General features: G+C 37.9%; 1 protein-coding gene across 6 annotated transcripts in view; it reads left to right on the forward strand.

Annotated features, from left to right (window-relative positions):
- The window catches only part of MSH3 (mutS homolog 3), a 225327-nt gene that overhangs the window by 149596 nt on the left and 58087 nt on the right, over positions 1-17644 (forward strand). For all 6 annotated transcript variants that reach the window (XM_055386149.2, XM_055386150.2, XM_063706646.1 and 3 more), the window contains exon 20: positions 7027-7184. In XM_055386149.2, the coding sequence (XP_055242124.2) occupies positions 7027-7184 (158 nt within the window). The remainder of the gene's footprint in view (positions 1-7026; positions 7185-17644) is intronic.

Below are 17644 nucleotides of genomic sequence, written 5' to 3' on the forward strand. Positions count from 1 at the left end.
CACATTTTTATGGGGCTGTTCTGAACTCTTATTTTTCACTGGTCAGTGTTTGTCTGCAAGCCAGAATCACACAAGCTTATTTGCTATAGCATCATAATAACTTTTTACATCTGTAGGGAAAGTTCTCCCCTCCTATTCTCCTAATAGAATTCCTAATTTCTATTTAGCTTTTGCTCCTCTCTTTATTTTAGAGTCAACTTACTCAGTTAATTGGGGGAAAAAAATTGAGATTTGTATTGGAATTGCATTGACCCTATAGATCAATTTGGGGAGGAGTTGACATCTTTATGATACATATGTGAACATATGAATATGTCCCTCCATGAAAACAGTAGATACAGTCAGTCCTCACTTGACATTACCAGTAGGTTCTTGGAAACTGCTGGCTGGGTATGGAGGCTTACATCTGTAATCCCAGGACATTGGGAGGCTTAAGTGAGAGGATCACTTGAGCCCAGGAGTTCAAGACCAGCCTGGGATGGGGAGACCTCATCTCTACAAAAAAATTACCTGGATGTGATGGCACCCACCCATGGTCCCAACTACTCTGGAGACTGCGGCAGGAAGATCTCTTGAGCCCAGAAGGTTGAGGCACAGTGAGTCATGTTTGCACCACTGCACTCTAGCCCAGGTGACAGAGCAATACCCTGTCTCAAAAAAAAAAAAAAAAAAAAAAAAAAAAAAAAAGAAAAGGAAATAACTGCAACTTTAAGTGAAATGACATATAATGAAACCAATTTTACCATAGGCTAATGGATATAAACAAAGTTAAATTCCTATGTCATATTTCTGGCCACAGAAAACATCATCAAACTTCTAAATAAAGACCCAACACACTTCTAATATTAAACATTGAAAAAAGTATGAACTATGTGTTTAAGAAAGATTAATAAAAGCAAATAAGATTATTGGATACACAATTTTTGGTAAATCAGGGAGTGACAGAGGTCATAGTGATGGTGGGTTAAATCAAGGAATAAATGTTTCCATAGTGAAAATTGTGAGAAGCAGCTCCTACTACCATGCAGCTCAAAAACAAGTAATACGTATGGCAGACTTGCTTATCACTTTTGTGTTACATCAGTTTATTGTCATGCATTTGTATGATTATCACCTGCCTTATGAATTTTTACTTGACAATCATTTGTATTCATTCATTTTCCAACCCACTTATTCCATTTCAGAGTCATGGGTAGCCAGAGCCTATCCTGGCAGTGCAGGGCACCAGGCAGGAACCAGCCCTGGACAGGATGCCATCCCATCACAGGGCACACTAACAGATACCCACCTCAGACCGGGGCTGTTACACCAATGAACCTAACTTGTACATCTTTGGCATGTGGGAGAAAACTGGAATACCCAGAGAAAATCCACACAGGCATAGGGAGAATGTGCAAACACAGTGGCCAGGCTGGGAATTTTTTTTCCCTTATCAATTTTGTAATGAAATGACGTTATTTGAGGACCTGCTGTATTTTTATTTTGGTTTTAAGTCCTTTCAATAAAGTTTAAAAGTGTTCTCTATAAAGGATTTTTACATGTTTTTTTAGATTAATTACTAAGTACTTTTTGTTAGTATATAGGTCATATCTTTTTTACAATAGTCTTCTAATTATTTGTTGCTCTTATAGAAAAATGCAACTGAGTTTGCATCTTGATCTTAAATCTAGCCATTTTGCTAGAGATCCTCTCATTAATTATAATACTTTGTATAGAGATTCCTTTTGGTTTTCCTTGTGGACAGCTATGTGATCTGCCAATGACAGTTTTGTTTTGTCCTTTCTCATCCTAATGCCTTTTTATTGTTATGTTTTTCTATCTGGGACCTCCAGGAAAATGTGGATATCGTGTCTTGATTGACCTAAGGAAAGGCTTCTACCATTTCACCATTAAGCCTGTGTTTGCTGCAGGATTTTGGTAGCTAGCCTTGACCTGGTTGAAGAAGTTGTCTAAGGGTCATTTTGTTCTCTCACTCACTCACCACTTAGTGGTGGATGGTGTCGGGAAGAAACCTGTTTCCCAGCTAAATAAACATGGTTTAAATATTAGAGCTGTGAAGTCTAAATTTTTATATGATATTTTTTCTATATATTACAAAGAATTGATTTTTGTATATCAATTACCTCTGAAATCCTGAAGTTCAAATAAACTGAAAACTTCATCATTCCCTATTAAATTCAGGAGAAATGAAATGCTCAAAAAACATATACATGATTGTATAGTTTTAAAAGCCAGCAGTTTCTGTGTAGTTCAATATAAAAAATGTTATTCCTTTTGAAAATATTGGAAAGTGTCAGACTTACTTATTTTGGGTAATACATCTTTTTCACCTGTATATATATATATATATACAATCTAAATTCGAAGAGAGTAATATTTCTATTCATGTAAATGCCATACACATTTTACTCATCAAGGCCTTCAAATAAGTTTCACATCTGACTTTTACATTAGGCCTAAGCCAAATGTATTTTCATTTGTTTTAGTTCGTTTCTTCTGTTTCAGTTAATTAGTTTATAGGGCATTGGGACTTCATGTGGCTGCTTTGGGCATCTTTTATTTTTAAGAATTTATGATTTATAAAAATTATAGCATTTATAGTTTCAAAGGAATTTCATATATATTTTCTTAATTGTTTTAAACTTTACAAAATGCACGTAAGGCTAGGATTTCTGTTATTACTAAATTTTACAGATGAGAAAATGAAATGTATTTAGCCAATGGCTAAGCCAGAAATGGAACCTCAGTCTTCTAACTCTAAATGGTATTATAATATGCTTTACCACTACAAATCTTATTAAATTATTTTAGTTTACCAAGTTAATACTTTTAAAGAATACACTGTCAAATTATTGATTCTCATTGCGTGAAAAAGCCAAATTGAACAATAAGTATAAATACTCTTATCTTTCAAGGTATTGGAAGGCATAGGTTTCTACAAAATAAAAAGTGTATATTTTTTCTTTTTTTCTCATATCTTTCTAAACTACCGATTTAAAAACATTTCTATTTCTGCATTTCCATTGGTCCCTCTCATGTGCTTGTTGAATTTGGTAATCCCATTTGAGACAGCTCCTTTAACAATGCTGTCACAGTTCAGGGAGCCTTGGCATGACACACGTAACCCTTCTGTGTGGTATTCTCTCTGGCATTACATTGTTACATTACATTCTCTCTGGCATTACATTCTTTCACTTTCCATTTTGTACTTTTCTCTGTTGCTTTATTTGTATGTAATGTTCTGAAGTCCAAATAACAAAATGTCATTTGGAAGTTATGTGAATTATTCCTAAATTACATAAATGTGTTTGTAAGGAGTTATTGAATTGTTTGTGATGGTGATCCATGAAATAACTAAGAAAATTTATTTGATTTTTTATGATTTCAGCCAATGAAAAAGTATAGAAAACAGTATAACAGACACTTATTTACCCATCACACAAATGTCATAGAGATTGATGTTTTGTAATATTTAGGAGTTTTTTAAGTAAATAAAAAATTGCAGATACAGCTAAGGTCATACGTAATTAACTGCTATTCCTTTTTCTCCATCTTCACCTCTTAACCTACATGGTAACCATTATCCTGATGTTATTTATTATCCTTATGCATGGTTTTTATTCTTTTGTTTAACATACATATATATATATAAACGAGCAGCATATAATCATGTTTTGTGTATTTTAAAAAACGTACATTAATGTCTCACTGAGCTTATCTTAGTATTCTGCGTTGTAAATAATTGTTTTAACAATTGTACAAGTAGATCTATTTATTTTCCTCACATTAGACAATTAGATTATCTCTATTTTTGTCAGTTATGAATACATACAAACAATATTACAGTGAACAGTTTTATACATGCCTTTTTGAGCACTTGTATGTTTCTTGGATAGATGCTTAAAAGAGGAATTGCTGGGTCATCTAGACCAATATACACAATCTTTAACTTTGCTAGGCATTTCCATATTGCTCTCCATATCTTGCCAGCATACTATGTTGAAAAGACTGTCCTTTGTCTACTGTACTGCAGTGTCACCTTTGTCATAAATCAAGGAACTGTATACATGTCAATCTGTTTCTGTGCTTTCCATTCCACTGGTTAGATATGTATGTCATTGTGCCAAATCACACTACTGTAATTACTGTAGCATTGTAATATTGAGTCATCCAGTTCATGAACATGGTATATTCCTTCATTTAATTAGGTCTTCTTTAATTTCTTTCAGTAATGTTGTGTAGTTTTCTGTGTAGAGACTTGCTCATTTTGTTAGATTTATTCCTAGGTATTTGATTTCTTTTGACACTATGGTAAATTGTATCATTAACAATGTTTTATTTTGAATTACAGGTTGGGCATTCCTAATCTGAAAATCTAAAATCTGAAATGCTCCAATGAGCATTTCTCTTGAGCGTCATATTGTTGCTCAAAAAGCTTTGGATTTCAGAGCATTTTAGATTTTACTTGTAATGCAAATATTTCAAGATCAAAAAAAATTGGAATTGGAAACACTTCTGTCCCCAAGCGTTTTGGATAAGTGATACTCAACCTGTATTTGTTGCTAAAATATAGGGGAAAAGTTGATTTTTGAATACTGAACTTGTATCCAAAATTCAATTTTTATAGATTTCCTTGGATTTTCTGGGAGCACAATCATGACATATAGGAATAATGAGTTTTATTATTTACTTTCTAGCCCTTATACCTTTTATTTTTATTTCCCTCTCCTGCCCATTTGTTTCACAAGTGAATGTTGAATTTTATCAAATACTTTCTCTGTGTTATTGGAGATAATTGTATGGTTTCTTTATTCTGTTAATGTGGTGAATTACATTGATTGGCCTTTGATTATTAAACCAACTTTGTATTCCTCAAAAGCTCTAAATGGTTTATATAACCTTGGATTGACTTATTAATAGTTTATTAAGAAGTTTTGCATGTATATTTATGGGTGAAATTGGTCTGTAATTTTTCTTGTAATGTTCTTATCAGGTTTGATAAGATATCCAAATCTGAAATTATTTGGGAAAAATTCTTGTTTTGTTCTCTGGAAGAATTTTTATAATATTGGTGCTATTTCTTTCTTAAATGTTTGCAAGAATTCAGTAGGGATGTTCTCTGCATTTAGAGTTTTTCTTGTGGAAGGGCTTTTACAAATGTAATAAATATAGGATTGTTAGATTTTCTATTTCTTGTGTCGTTTTGTGATTTTTAAAAAAGGAGATAGACATATTAAAAAAGATTAAAAAGAGATTAAAGAGATTAAAAAGAGATATAAAATATTTGATCATGCCAATATTTGTTTTATGACAGGCTTATTTTTTAATCTCTGTAGAATTCATTTTATTTTTATCATTATTTTTATCATTGTTTTATGACATGCTTATTTTTTACTCTCTGTAAAATTCATTTTATTTTTATCATTAGTTTTATCATTCTGCTTAATACCAAACTACTTTCCAGGTTCTTATTGTGTTAAGCTCTTTCTGTCACAAGAAACACAGGTATACTCAAGTTCCTTCAAGTAATGGAGATATTAGGTGCAATATAAAGCCATATGGAGCCTTAAGAGAAAAGAATTTCACAGGAAGAGCAGGATCTCTAGCACAGTTTGGCATTAGGGAGACTGGAAATGTGTGGCTAATTAGAATATGATACAGCTTTAGGGATGGAACAGGTTTTCTTTTTATCCCCATTAGTAACATGTTATAAGGCTTTACCTTGATACCCAGTTATTTGTGTGAAGTTTCTCACTTCCTTTTGGCTTTTGTCTATCTTTTCTTCCTTTCATTACTAATTACCCTCTTTACCCCTGGTCTAAATAATTTTTCATCATACCTTTTATTTTCTCATAACTACTTACTTATGATCCCCAGTGCCTTGTGGCCTGGTTCTGTGATTCTTTTTAGCTTCTCTTCAAGTTACCAAGTAATTGAACCTCACTGGTTCTCAGTTAACTCCCAAAAGATTATTTGATTGGCCTAGTTTGAGAAGCTTTTATGCTAGGCCCATTGGCTGGTTCTGGCTTTTTTTTTTTTTTTTTTGAGATGGAGTCTCACTCTCACCCATGCTGGAATGCAGTGGTGCTGTCTTGGCTCACTGCAACCTCCACCTGCTGGATTCAAGTGATTCTCATGTCTCAGCCTCCCGAGAACTGGCATCATCACACCCAGCTAATTTTTGTATAGTTGGGGTTTTACCATGTTGGCCAGCCTGGTCTCGAACTCCTGGCCTCAAGCGATCCACCTCCTTGGCCTCCCAAAGTGCTGAGATTACAGGTGTGAGCCACCGCACCTGGCCAGCTTGGCTACTCTTGACCAGGGAGCTATTGCCAAGTGTGGGATTCACATAGCACAGAGCATGGATGCCCTGGGCTAACTCCTCTGCCAAGGGCTATAGTTGGACAGTTTCCCTTAGCAGGGGTGTGTACCTGGAAAATACTGTAATTTATCAGTACAGAGAAGTTCTAGAAAATTAAGTTGTTGCAAGAGTTACAATTCTGCCTCGTTCACGTGCTCTGGTGAATGCTAGTAAATAATTAAATGCTGATAAACCAATATCTAGAATTTGATGTTATATCTTTTAGTAGTCATCTACCTATAACTGAAAAATTGCTGCCAAAAATTACATGTGCTGCCAACCCCAAATAGGGCCATGGGCAATTAGATATGTAATACCTGTTGTTTTAAGATGGACAAATGGAAATTGATAGTCTTTAAACATAAGCAATAGGGAGAACATGCACATAGGCAGATTAAAAAATGCTTAATGAGAAAGCCATAGCAGTTATCCACTTCTGGTCTTATTTCCTTTTTAATACCCAGGAATAGCTGTGTGTACTGCTAAGAATTCACTTTTCTGCAGTATCACACAGTTCAGGTTGAAGACAGAGGACCGCTTTCCTTTTGTGATATTTATGCTACAAAGTAATGTTTTGCCTAATGCATTTCCACTTATGAGATAAATTGTGGATATTATCAAAAACTTTTCTGGTACAATAAGTGAAATTCCTTTCTAATTTTCAGGAGGACTCAGAGAGAGTAATGATAATTACCGGACCAAACATGGGTGGAAAGAGCTCCTACATAAAACAAGTTGCATTGATTACCATCATGGCTCAGATTGGCTCCTATGTTCCTGCAGAAGAAGCGACAATTGGGATTGTGGATGGCATTTTCACAAGGTAAGTACATTAATTCAAGACTTATTCTTGAAAATAAGTCAAGCCCACATTATCGCATGAATTTTCGTTTTGTGTACATATTTAGATGCTCTTAAAGCACTCAACATTTAGGAGCTTAAATAAATTATTTCAAGGCCGGGCACGGTGGCTCACACCTGTGATCCCAGCACTTTGGGAGACCAAGGCAGGAGGATCACTTGAGTCTAGGAGTTTGAGAGCAGCCTGGGCAACATGGCAAAACCCCATCTTGACAAAAAATGAAAAAATTAGCCAGGAGCCTGAGGTGGGAGGATCACCTGAGCCTGGGGAGGTTAAGGCAACAGTGAGCCGAGGTCACACCATTGCACTCCAGCCTGGGCAACAAAGTGAGACCCTGTCTCAAAGAAAAAAACAAAAACAAAAACAGAAAAAAACCCCACGTTATTTTTATTATGACTGTTAATACTAGAAAAGACTTAAGAGTTAATTTTGTCCAATAGCTTCCAAATTATTTTTAGTTATTGAGTTATTTTATTTTATTTATTATTATTATTATTTGAGATGGAGTTTTGCTCTCGTTTCCTAGGCCAGAGTGCAATGGCACTATCTCAGCTCACTGCAACCTTTGCCTCCCCAGTTCAAGCTATTCTCCTGCCTCAGCCTCCTGAATAGCTGGGATTACAGGTGCCTACCACCACGCCCAGCTAATTTTTGTATTTTTAGTAGAGACAGGGTTTTGCCATGTTGGCCAGGCTAGTCTTGAACTCCTGACCCCAAGTGAGCCGCCCGCCTTGGCCTCTCCAAGTGCTGGGATTATAGGTGTGAGCCACCACACCCAGCTGAGTTCTTATTTTGAAGAAAATCTTTTGTAGAAAATCAATATTTAAGCAGATAAAAACAGATCTGCTCTGTCTTCTGGGGTAGAAGGCTTGGAGACTTGGCTGTTAGGCTCTGTAGAGCACAGTCTGAAAACTAGTCCATCCTCCCCATTTTAGGTGCAGACCTGAGACAAACTGCAAAAGGCATTGGACCAAGATCATTTTGTTGATATCCCTTTCTACTCTATGAACATTACATGCAACTGACTAAGTCTTACCCTCAATGTGTAAACCTAAATTTTATGCCATGTTAGGAATATGAGCGAAATATCCTGGTTTCACTAAGGAGAATTCGTAGTTTAATCTGTTTAACACCTTCTGATTTATCAGTTCTTAAAGCATTGTGTATATTTCTTACATGTACATTTCTAAAAAGTAAATACAGTCTCTGTGCATAGTCAAGCTCTGTGTATAGAGTGTCTTGAGTTGTTGTCCAGCTACATATTTATATAATATTTGACTGTGGAATCACATCAGAATATATCACATGCTAATATTGATATTCTTGAGTAGACACTAAAATGCTTTAAAGCTTCATTTTTCATCTGAGAATGAACAAAGTACCCTGAATTCTGTTTGATGCCATGTCACCAAATAGGTGTTATTCTGATCCCCATATATGTTTAAATTAACTCAAAATAAGAAATTTAAAGAGTCTTTCTTTAGTTCTTAAGACTGTAATTCATTTTCTATTTTATAAGAAAAACAAACCAGGTATTTTATTTTGGTTACAGTATTAAGGAAAGTAGCAGAGATATTTAGTAAAGAAAAAAAAAAGAGAAAAAAGAAAAAAATTATTGGTCAATATAAGGGGATTTGCCTGGAAGGGAATCTTGTTACTGAGCCGAATAGCAAGAATGTTTGTAGATACAAGTAAAATAAAAGAAGGGTTTATTTTTGTCATATAAGGAGAAGGCTGGAGGTGGTGTTTCAGTGGCTTCTCGTGTTTCAGTGGCTCTGCCATTTCACTGGCCTTTCCCTCAGAGTTGTAAGATTGCTGCTGCAGCTCCAGGCATCACATTCCTATTCACATGAGGTAAAAAGGAGAAGGGACTGCCATAGCTCCCCCACACCCTTTTTTTAAAAATTTTTTTAGGACATAGTAGGTTTTTAGGATCCTTCCAGAAAACTTACCTTTCACTGACCAGAACTGTGTCTCATGGCCATAGTTGCAAAGAAAACAGAAAATAAGAAGGTGGTTTTTGTCCAGCTTTTAAATAGAGTTAAGCACAGTAATTGGGAATACAATCTGTGGTAATCAGAAAATAGTTTCTGTCACAGGGTGTGGAATCAGTAATAATAGTAACAGCCAACCTTTATGATATATTTACAATATTAGTGTAATATTCTTATCAAGGTACAGGCACTGTTATGTGCACCTTATATAGAGTACTTTATGTAAGTACATTCAATGAGTACATGTCTAAGCCTTCTAAACCATGCTGATTTCAAGAAATTGGAGTATTTATCCATTTATTTTCATTTATTCATTCATCCAACATGTACTAAGTGAATACCTAACATATGGTAGGCACTGAGAATACAAAGGAACCACAGTTTTTGATTTCATGAAAGGTACGTAGTGGAGAAAATCAGCATTGACCAAATAATCACATAGAGAAATGTAAAACTGCAGCTATGACAAGTCTATGAAGGCTATATGCAAGATGCTAGGACAGGCTGTGATCCTGGGATATGATCTGGTCAGGGAGGTCAGGGGAAGGCTTCCCTTAGCAAGTAACTTTTGAGTGCCTATCTGAAGGATGAATGTAAGAAGGAAGGAAGAATATTTCAGAGAGAGCACGTACAAAAGTCCTTTAGCAATAAAAAACATAGACAATGAGTGAAGGGTGGTCCTCCAGGAGAGCAAGATTCTAGGTGAAGCTTAGCCATGTTAGGAGTTTATCCTAAGAGCCATGGTAAACTACTGAAGAATTTTAACCAGGGTTTGGCATGATTATGTCTGCATTGGTTACACTGTAAAGAATGTCTGGAGAAAAAACCAAGTAGATCAGAGGAACCCAAAGAGCAGGCTCTTTTGGTGGTCTTGGTGAGAGGATCAGTAGCTTGGATTAAGTTTGTAGTGCTAGTTTAAGTGGAAAGGAGTCATATTTGAAATATATTTGGGAAATAAATCACCAGGACTTGGTGATAGATAGGGGTATGGCAACTGAGATAAATGGAGTTGTCAGAGATGACATTGAGTTTGTGCATCTGAATGGTGAATGGTGACATTTACTAGAAGAGGATGATGTTTTTTCATAGATTCCGACGTTATCTTTGTATATAATAAGTAGAATTATTCTGAGCCATTCAAAGGGAGCTATCATATAGTAGGCAGTGGATATAAAGTTTAGATTTCAGAGAGAGAGATCAAAGGTAAAGATGTAAATTTGTTGTGAGACATTTTTGTGTACGTGATTGGGTGTGGATGAGATCATCTTGACAGACACTATGGTGGAGAAGATTAATGTTCTGAGATTGAACCTTAAAACTGCCGAGATTTCATAGTTGAGTAAGAAGTTAAGGTTGAAAACCAACAAAGGAGGTGTAGCCAGAGAGGCAGGAGAGAAAAACAGGACATTACAGTGTCATGGGAGCAAGGGGAAAGAGTGCTTCAAGAAGAAAAGAAGTGGTCAACAGTGCTGAAAGGTCAGGTGAGTTGAAGCCTGAAAAGTCACCTTTGGTCTTAGCAAAATAGCTGTCACTAATGACCTTAGCAGGAGCTGCTTTCCACTACTGTGGAGTAGTGGGGCCACACTGCAGTTAAAAGAGGGCTAAAGAGTGAGTTAGAGGTCAGGAAGTAGAGGGGGTTAGTACAGGTGATACTGCAAAGGTTGGCCAGGAAGAAGACAGGAGAGATCCAGTGAGGGACTTGTTTTTTGTTTTTAAATGGTAGACTTGAACGTACTTCAATGGGATATCCAGTGGGATATGTTATTTCCAAGAATTTATGATTCTAAAAAAAAAAACAAAAAATAAATTAATCACCTTTGGAGGATCCTAGAATGAATCCTAATGATACTTAAAATATCATTAGTCACTTGGAGGTTGAAAACTGAAAAATAAAGAGAAAGATCCAAGCAGGTATCCTATCTTTTCAAATAGGTAATGGGGAAGTTTCTCTTTATAGAAATGTTCCAGCTAATAAACCAAGCAGGAATGACAAGAATTAGAGTATCACCCTTTTTGCAACCCCTGATGTAATAACAGATTTAAGTAATAATCAGAAATGGCTGCTAATGTCACCAAAGCAGAGACAACCAGACATTAGGTAAAAGTTTGTGACAACTTATGATGTCTACTGGCCAAAAAAAATCAAACTGAATAGTCAGACATGGTGGCTCATGCTTGTAATCCCAGCACTTTGGGAGGCCAAGGTGGGTGGATCACCTGAGGTCAGGAGTTCAAGACCAGCCTGGCCAACAATGGCCAACATGGTGAAACCCATCTCTACTAAAAATATAAAAAATAGCCAGGTGTAGTGGCGAGCACCTGTAATCCCAGCTACTCCAGAGGCTGAGGCAGGAGAATTGCTTGAACTGGGGAGGTGGAGGTTGTAGTGAGACAAGAGCACGCCAATGCACTCCAGCCTGGGCAACAGAGGGAGATTCCATCTAAAAAGAAAATCAAACTGAAACTGTTCAGACCTCTAGATCTAGATACCAATTTGCAAGAGAAAAAGAGAATAGAGGAACATGTTAAACACCACCATGGGGGTACTGTCAACAAAATCTAGACTGTGGGAAACTATAGGACAAATGACTGGTGTTTTCTTTTAACAAATAAATAGCAATGACAAAAAAAAAAAAAAAAAGGTGGGGGAGAGAGGGAAGAGAACCTGCATATTAAAACAGAGTTAAAGGAGGGAGGAGCCAAGATGGCCGAATAGGAACAGCTCCGCTCTACAGCTCCCAGCGTGAGCGACGCAGAAGACGGGTGATTTCTGCATTTCCATCTGAGGTACCGGGTTCATCTCACTAGGAAGTGCCAGACAGTGGGTGCAGGTCAGTGGGTGCGCACACCATGCACGAGCCGAAGCAGGGCGAGGCATTGCCTCACTTGGGAAGCCCAAGGGGTCAGGGAGTTCCCTTTCCGAGTCAAAGAAAGGGGTGACGGACGCACCTGGAAAATCGGGTCACTCCCACCTGAATACTGCACTTTTCCGACCGGCTTAAAAAACGGCGCACCAGAAGATTATATCCTGCACGTGGCTTGGAGGGTCCTACGCCCACGGAGTCTCGCTGATTGCTAGCACAGCAGTCTGAGATCAAACTGCAAGGCGGCAGCGAGGCCGGGGGAGGGGCGCCCGCCATTGCCCAGGCTTGCTTAGGTAAACAAAGCAGCCAGGAAGCCACAGCTCAAGGAGGCCTGCCTGCCTCTATAGGCTCCACCTCTGGGGGCAGGGCACAGACAAACAAAAAGACAGCAGTAACTTCTGCAGACTTAAATGTCCCTGTCTGACAGCTTTGAAGAGAGCAGTGGTTCTCCCAGCACACAGCTGGAGATCTGAGAACCGGCAGACTGCCTCCTCAAGTGGGTCCCTGACCCCTGACCCCCGAACAGCCTAACTGGGAGGCACCCCCCAGCAGGGGACACTGACATCTCACACGGCAGGGTATTCCAACAGACCTGCAGCTGAGGGTCCTGTCTGTTAGAAGGAAAACTAACAAACAGAAAGGACATCCACACCAAAAACCCATCTGTACATCACCATCATCAAAGACCAAAAGTAGATAAAACCACAAAGATGGGGAAAAAACAGAGCAGAAAAACTGGAAACTCTAAAAATCAGAGTGCCTCTCCTCCTCCAAAGGAACACAGTTCCTCACCAGCAGCGGAACAAAGCTGGATGGAGAATGACTTTGACGAGCTGAGAGAAGAAGGCTTCAGATGATCAAATTACTCTGAGCTACGGGAGGACATTCAAACCAAAGGCAAAGAAGTTGAAAACTTTGAAAAAAATTTAGAAGAATGTATAACTAGAATAACCAATACAGAGAAGTGCTTAAAGGAGCTGATGGAGCTGAAAACCAAGGCTCGAGAACTACGTGAAGAATGCAGAAGCCTCAGGAGCCGATGCGATCAACTGGAAGAAAGGGTATCAGCAATGGAAGATGAAATGAATGAAATGAAGCGAGAAGGGAAGTTTAGAGAAAAAAGAATAGAAAGAAATGAGCAAAGCCTCCAAGAAATATGGGACTATGTGAAAAGACCAAATCTACATCTGATTGGTGTACCTGAAAGTGATGGGGAGAATGGAACCAAGTTGGAAAACACTCTGCAGGATATTATCCAGGAGAACTTCCCCAATCTAGCAAGGCAGGCCAACATTCAGATTCAGGAAATACAGAGAACGCCACAAAGATACTCCTCGAGAAGAGCAACTCCAAGACACATAATTGTCAGATTCACCAAAGTTGAAATGAAGGAAAAAATGTTAAGGGCAGCCAGAGAGAAAGGTCGGGTTACCCTCAAAGGGAAGCCCATCAGACTAACAGCGGATTTCTCGGCAGAAACCCTACAAGCCAGAAGAGAGTGGGGGCCAATATTCAACATTCTTAAAGAAAAGAATTTTCAACCCAGAATTTCATATCCAGCCAAACTAAGCTTCATAAGTGAAGGAGGAATAAAATACTTTACAGACAAGCAAATGCTGAGAGATTTTGTCACCACCAGGCCTGCCTTACAAGAACTCCTGAAGGAAGTGCTAAACATGGAAAGGAACAACCGGTACCAGCCGCTGCAAAATCATGCCAAAATGTAAAGACCATCGAGACTAGGAAGAAACTGCATCAACTAATGAGCAAAATCACCAGCTAACATCATAATGACAGGATCAAATTCACACATAACAATATTAACTTTAAATGTAAATGGACTAAATTCTCCAATTAAAAGACACAGACTGGCAAGTTGGATAAAGAGTCAAGACCCATCAGTGTGCTGTATTCAGGAAACCCATCTCACGTGCAGAGACACACATAGGCTCAAAATAAAAGGATGGAGGAAGATCTACCAAGCAAATGGAAAACAAAAAAAGGCAGGGGTTGCAATCCTAGTCTCTGATAAAACAGACTTTAAACCAACAAAGATCAAAAGAGACAAAGAAGGCCATTACATAATGGTAAAGGGATCAATTCAACAAGAGGAGCTAACTATCCTAAATATATATGCACCCAATACAGGAGCACCAAGATTCATAAAGCAAGTCCTGAGTGACCTACAAAGAGACTTAGACTCCCACACATTAATAATGGGAGACTTTAATACCCCACTGTCAACATTAGACAGATCAACGAGACAGAAAGTCAACAAGGATACCCAGGAATTGAACTCAGCTCTGCACCAAGCGGACCTAATAGACATCTACAGAACTCTCCACCCCAAATCAACAGAATATACATTTTTTTCAGCACCACACCACACCTATTCCAAAATTGACCACATAGTTGGAAGTAAAGCTCTCCTCAGCAAATGTGAAAGAACAGAGATTATAACAAACTATCTCTCAGACCACAGTGCAATCAAACTAGAACTCAGGATTAAGAATCTCACTCAAAACCGCTCAACTACATGGAAAGTGAACAACCTGCTCCTGAATGACTACTGGGTACATAACGAAATGAAGGCAGAAATAAAGATGTTCTTTGAAACCAATGAGAACAAAGACACAACATACCAGAATCTCTGGGATGCATTCAAAGCAGTGTGTAGAGGGAAATTTACAGCACTAAATGCCCACAAGAGAAAGCAGGAAAGATCCAAACTTGACACCCTAACATCACAATTAAAAGAATTAGAAAAGCAAGAGCAAACACATTCAAAAGCTAGCAGAAGGCAAGAAATAACTAAAATCAGAGCAGAACTGAAGGAAATAGAGACACAAAAAACCCTTCAAAAATTAATGAATCCAGGAGCTGGTTTTTTGAAAGGATCAACAAAATTGATAGACCGCTAGCAAGACTAATAAAGAAAAAAAGAGAGAAGAATCAAATAGATGCGATAAAAAATGATAAAGGGGATATCACCACCAATCCCACAGAAATAAAAACTACCATCAGAGAATACTACAAACACCTCTACGCAAATAAACTAGAAAATCTAGAAGAAATGGATAAATTCCTTGACACATACACTCTCCCAAGACTAAACCAGGAAGAAATTGAATCTCTGAATAGACCAATAACAGGATCTGAAATTGTGGCAACAATCAATAGCTTACCAACCAAAAAGAGTCCAGGACCAGATGGATTCACAGCCGAATTCTACCAGAGGTACAAGGAGGAACTGGTATCATTCCTTCTGAAACTATTCCAATCAATGGAAAAAGAGGGAATCCTCCCTAACTCATTTTATGAGGCCAGCATCATTCTGATACCAAAGCCGGGCAGAGACACAACCAAAAAAGAGAATTTTAGACCAATATCCTTGATGAACATTGATGCAAAAATCCTCAATAAAATACTGGCAAACCGAATCCAGCAGCACATCAAAAAGCTTATCCACCATGATCAAGTGGGCTTCATCCCCGGGATGCAAGGCTGGTTCAATATACGCAAATCAATAAATGTAATCCAGCATATAAACAGAGCCAAAGACAAAAACCACATGATTATCTCAATAGATGCAGAAAAAGCCTTTGACAAAATTCAACAACCCTTCAGGCTAAAAACTCTCAATAAATTAGGTATTGATGGGACGTATTTCAAAATAATAAGAGCTATCTATGACAAACCCACAGCCAATATCATACTGAATGGGCAAAAACTGGAAGCATTCCCTTTGAAAACTGGCACAAGACAAGGATGCCCTCTCTCACCACTCCTATTCAACATAGTGTTGGAAGTTCTGGTCAGGGCAATCAGGCAGGAGAAGGAAATAAAGGGTATTCAATTAGGAAAAGAGGAAATCAAATTGTCCCTGTTTGCAGATGACATGATTGTATATCTAGAAAACCCCATTGTCTCAGCCCAAAATCTCCTTAAGCTGATAAGCAACTTCAGCAAAGTCTCAGGATACAAAATCAGTGTACAAAAATCACAAGCATTCTTATACACCAACAACAGTCAAACAGAGAGCCAAATCATGAGTAAACTCCCATTCACAATTGCTTCAAAGAGAATAAAATACCTAGGAATCCAACTTACAAGGGATGTGAAGGACCTCTTCAAGGAGAACTACAAACCACTGCTCAAGGAAATAAAAGAGGATACAAACAAGTGGAAGAACATTCCATGCTCATGGGTAAGAAGAATCAATATCATGAAAATGGCCATACTGCCCAAGGTAATTTATACATTCAATGCCATCCCCATCAAGCTACCAATGCCTTTCTTCACAGAATTGGAAAAAACTAAAGTTCATATGGAACCAAAAAAGAGCCCGCATCGCCAAGTCAATCCTAAGCCAAAAGAACGAAGCTGGAGGCATCACACTACCTGACTTCAAACTATACTACAAGGCTACAGTAACCAAAACAGCATGGTACTGGTACCAAAACAGAGATATAGATCAATGGAACAGAACAGAGCCCTCAGAAATAATGCCACATATCTACAACTATCTGATCTTTGACAAACCTGAGAAAAACAAGCAATGGGGAAAGGATTCCCTATTTAATAAATGGTGCTGGGAAAACTGGCTAGCCATATGTAGAAAGCTGAAACTGGATCCCTTCCTTACACCTTATACAAAAATCAATTCAAGATGGATTAAAGACTTAAACGTTAGACCTAAAACCATAAAAACCCTAGAAGAAAACCTAGGCATTACCATTCAGGACACAGGCATGGGCAAGGACTTCATGTCTAAAACACCAAAAGCAATGGCAACAAAAGACAAAATTGACAAATGGGATCTAATTAAACTAAAGAACTTCTGCACAGCAAAAGAAACTACCATCAGAGTGAACAGGCAATCTACAGAATGGGAGAAAATTTTTGCAACCTACTTATCTGACAAAGGGCTAATATCCAGAATCTACAATGAACTCAAACAAATTTACAAGAAAAAAACAAACAACCCCATCAAAAAGTGGGCGAAGGACATGAACAGACACTTCTCAAAAGAAGACATTTATGCAGCCAAAAAACACATGCAAAAATGCTCATCATCACTGGCCATCAGAGAAATGCAAATCAAAACCACAATGAGATACCATCTCACACCAGTTAGAATGGCAATTATTAAAAAGTCAGGAAACAACAGGTGCTGGAGAGGATGTGGAGAAATAGGAACACTTTTACACTGTTGGTGGGACTGTAAACTAGTTCAACCATTGTGGAAGTCAGTGTGGCGATTCCTCAGGGATCTAGAACTAGAAATACCATTTGACCCAGCCATCCCATCACTGGGTATATACCCAAAGGACTATAAATCATGCTGCTATAAAGACACATGCACACGTATGTTTATTGCGGCATTATTCACAATAGCAAAGACTTGGAACCAACCCAAATGTCCAACAATGATAGACTGGATTAAGAAAATGTGGCACATATATACACCACGGAATACTATGCAGCCATAAAAAATGATGAGTTCATGTCGTTTGTAGGGACATGGATGAAACTGGAAATCATCATTCTCAGTAAACTATCG

Source organism: Gorilla gorilla, chromosome 4 (genome assembly GCF_029281585.2).
Source record: "Gorilla gorilla gorilla isolate KB3781 chromosome 4, NHGRI_mGorGor1-v2.1_pri, whole genome shotgun sequence".
Taxonomy (NCBI): Eukaryota; Metazoa; Chordata; class Mammalia; order Primates; family Hominidae; genus Gorilla; species Gorilla gorilla.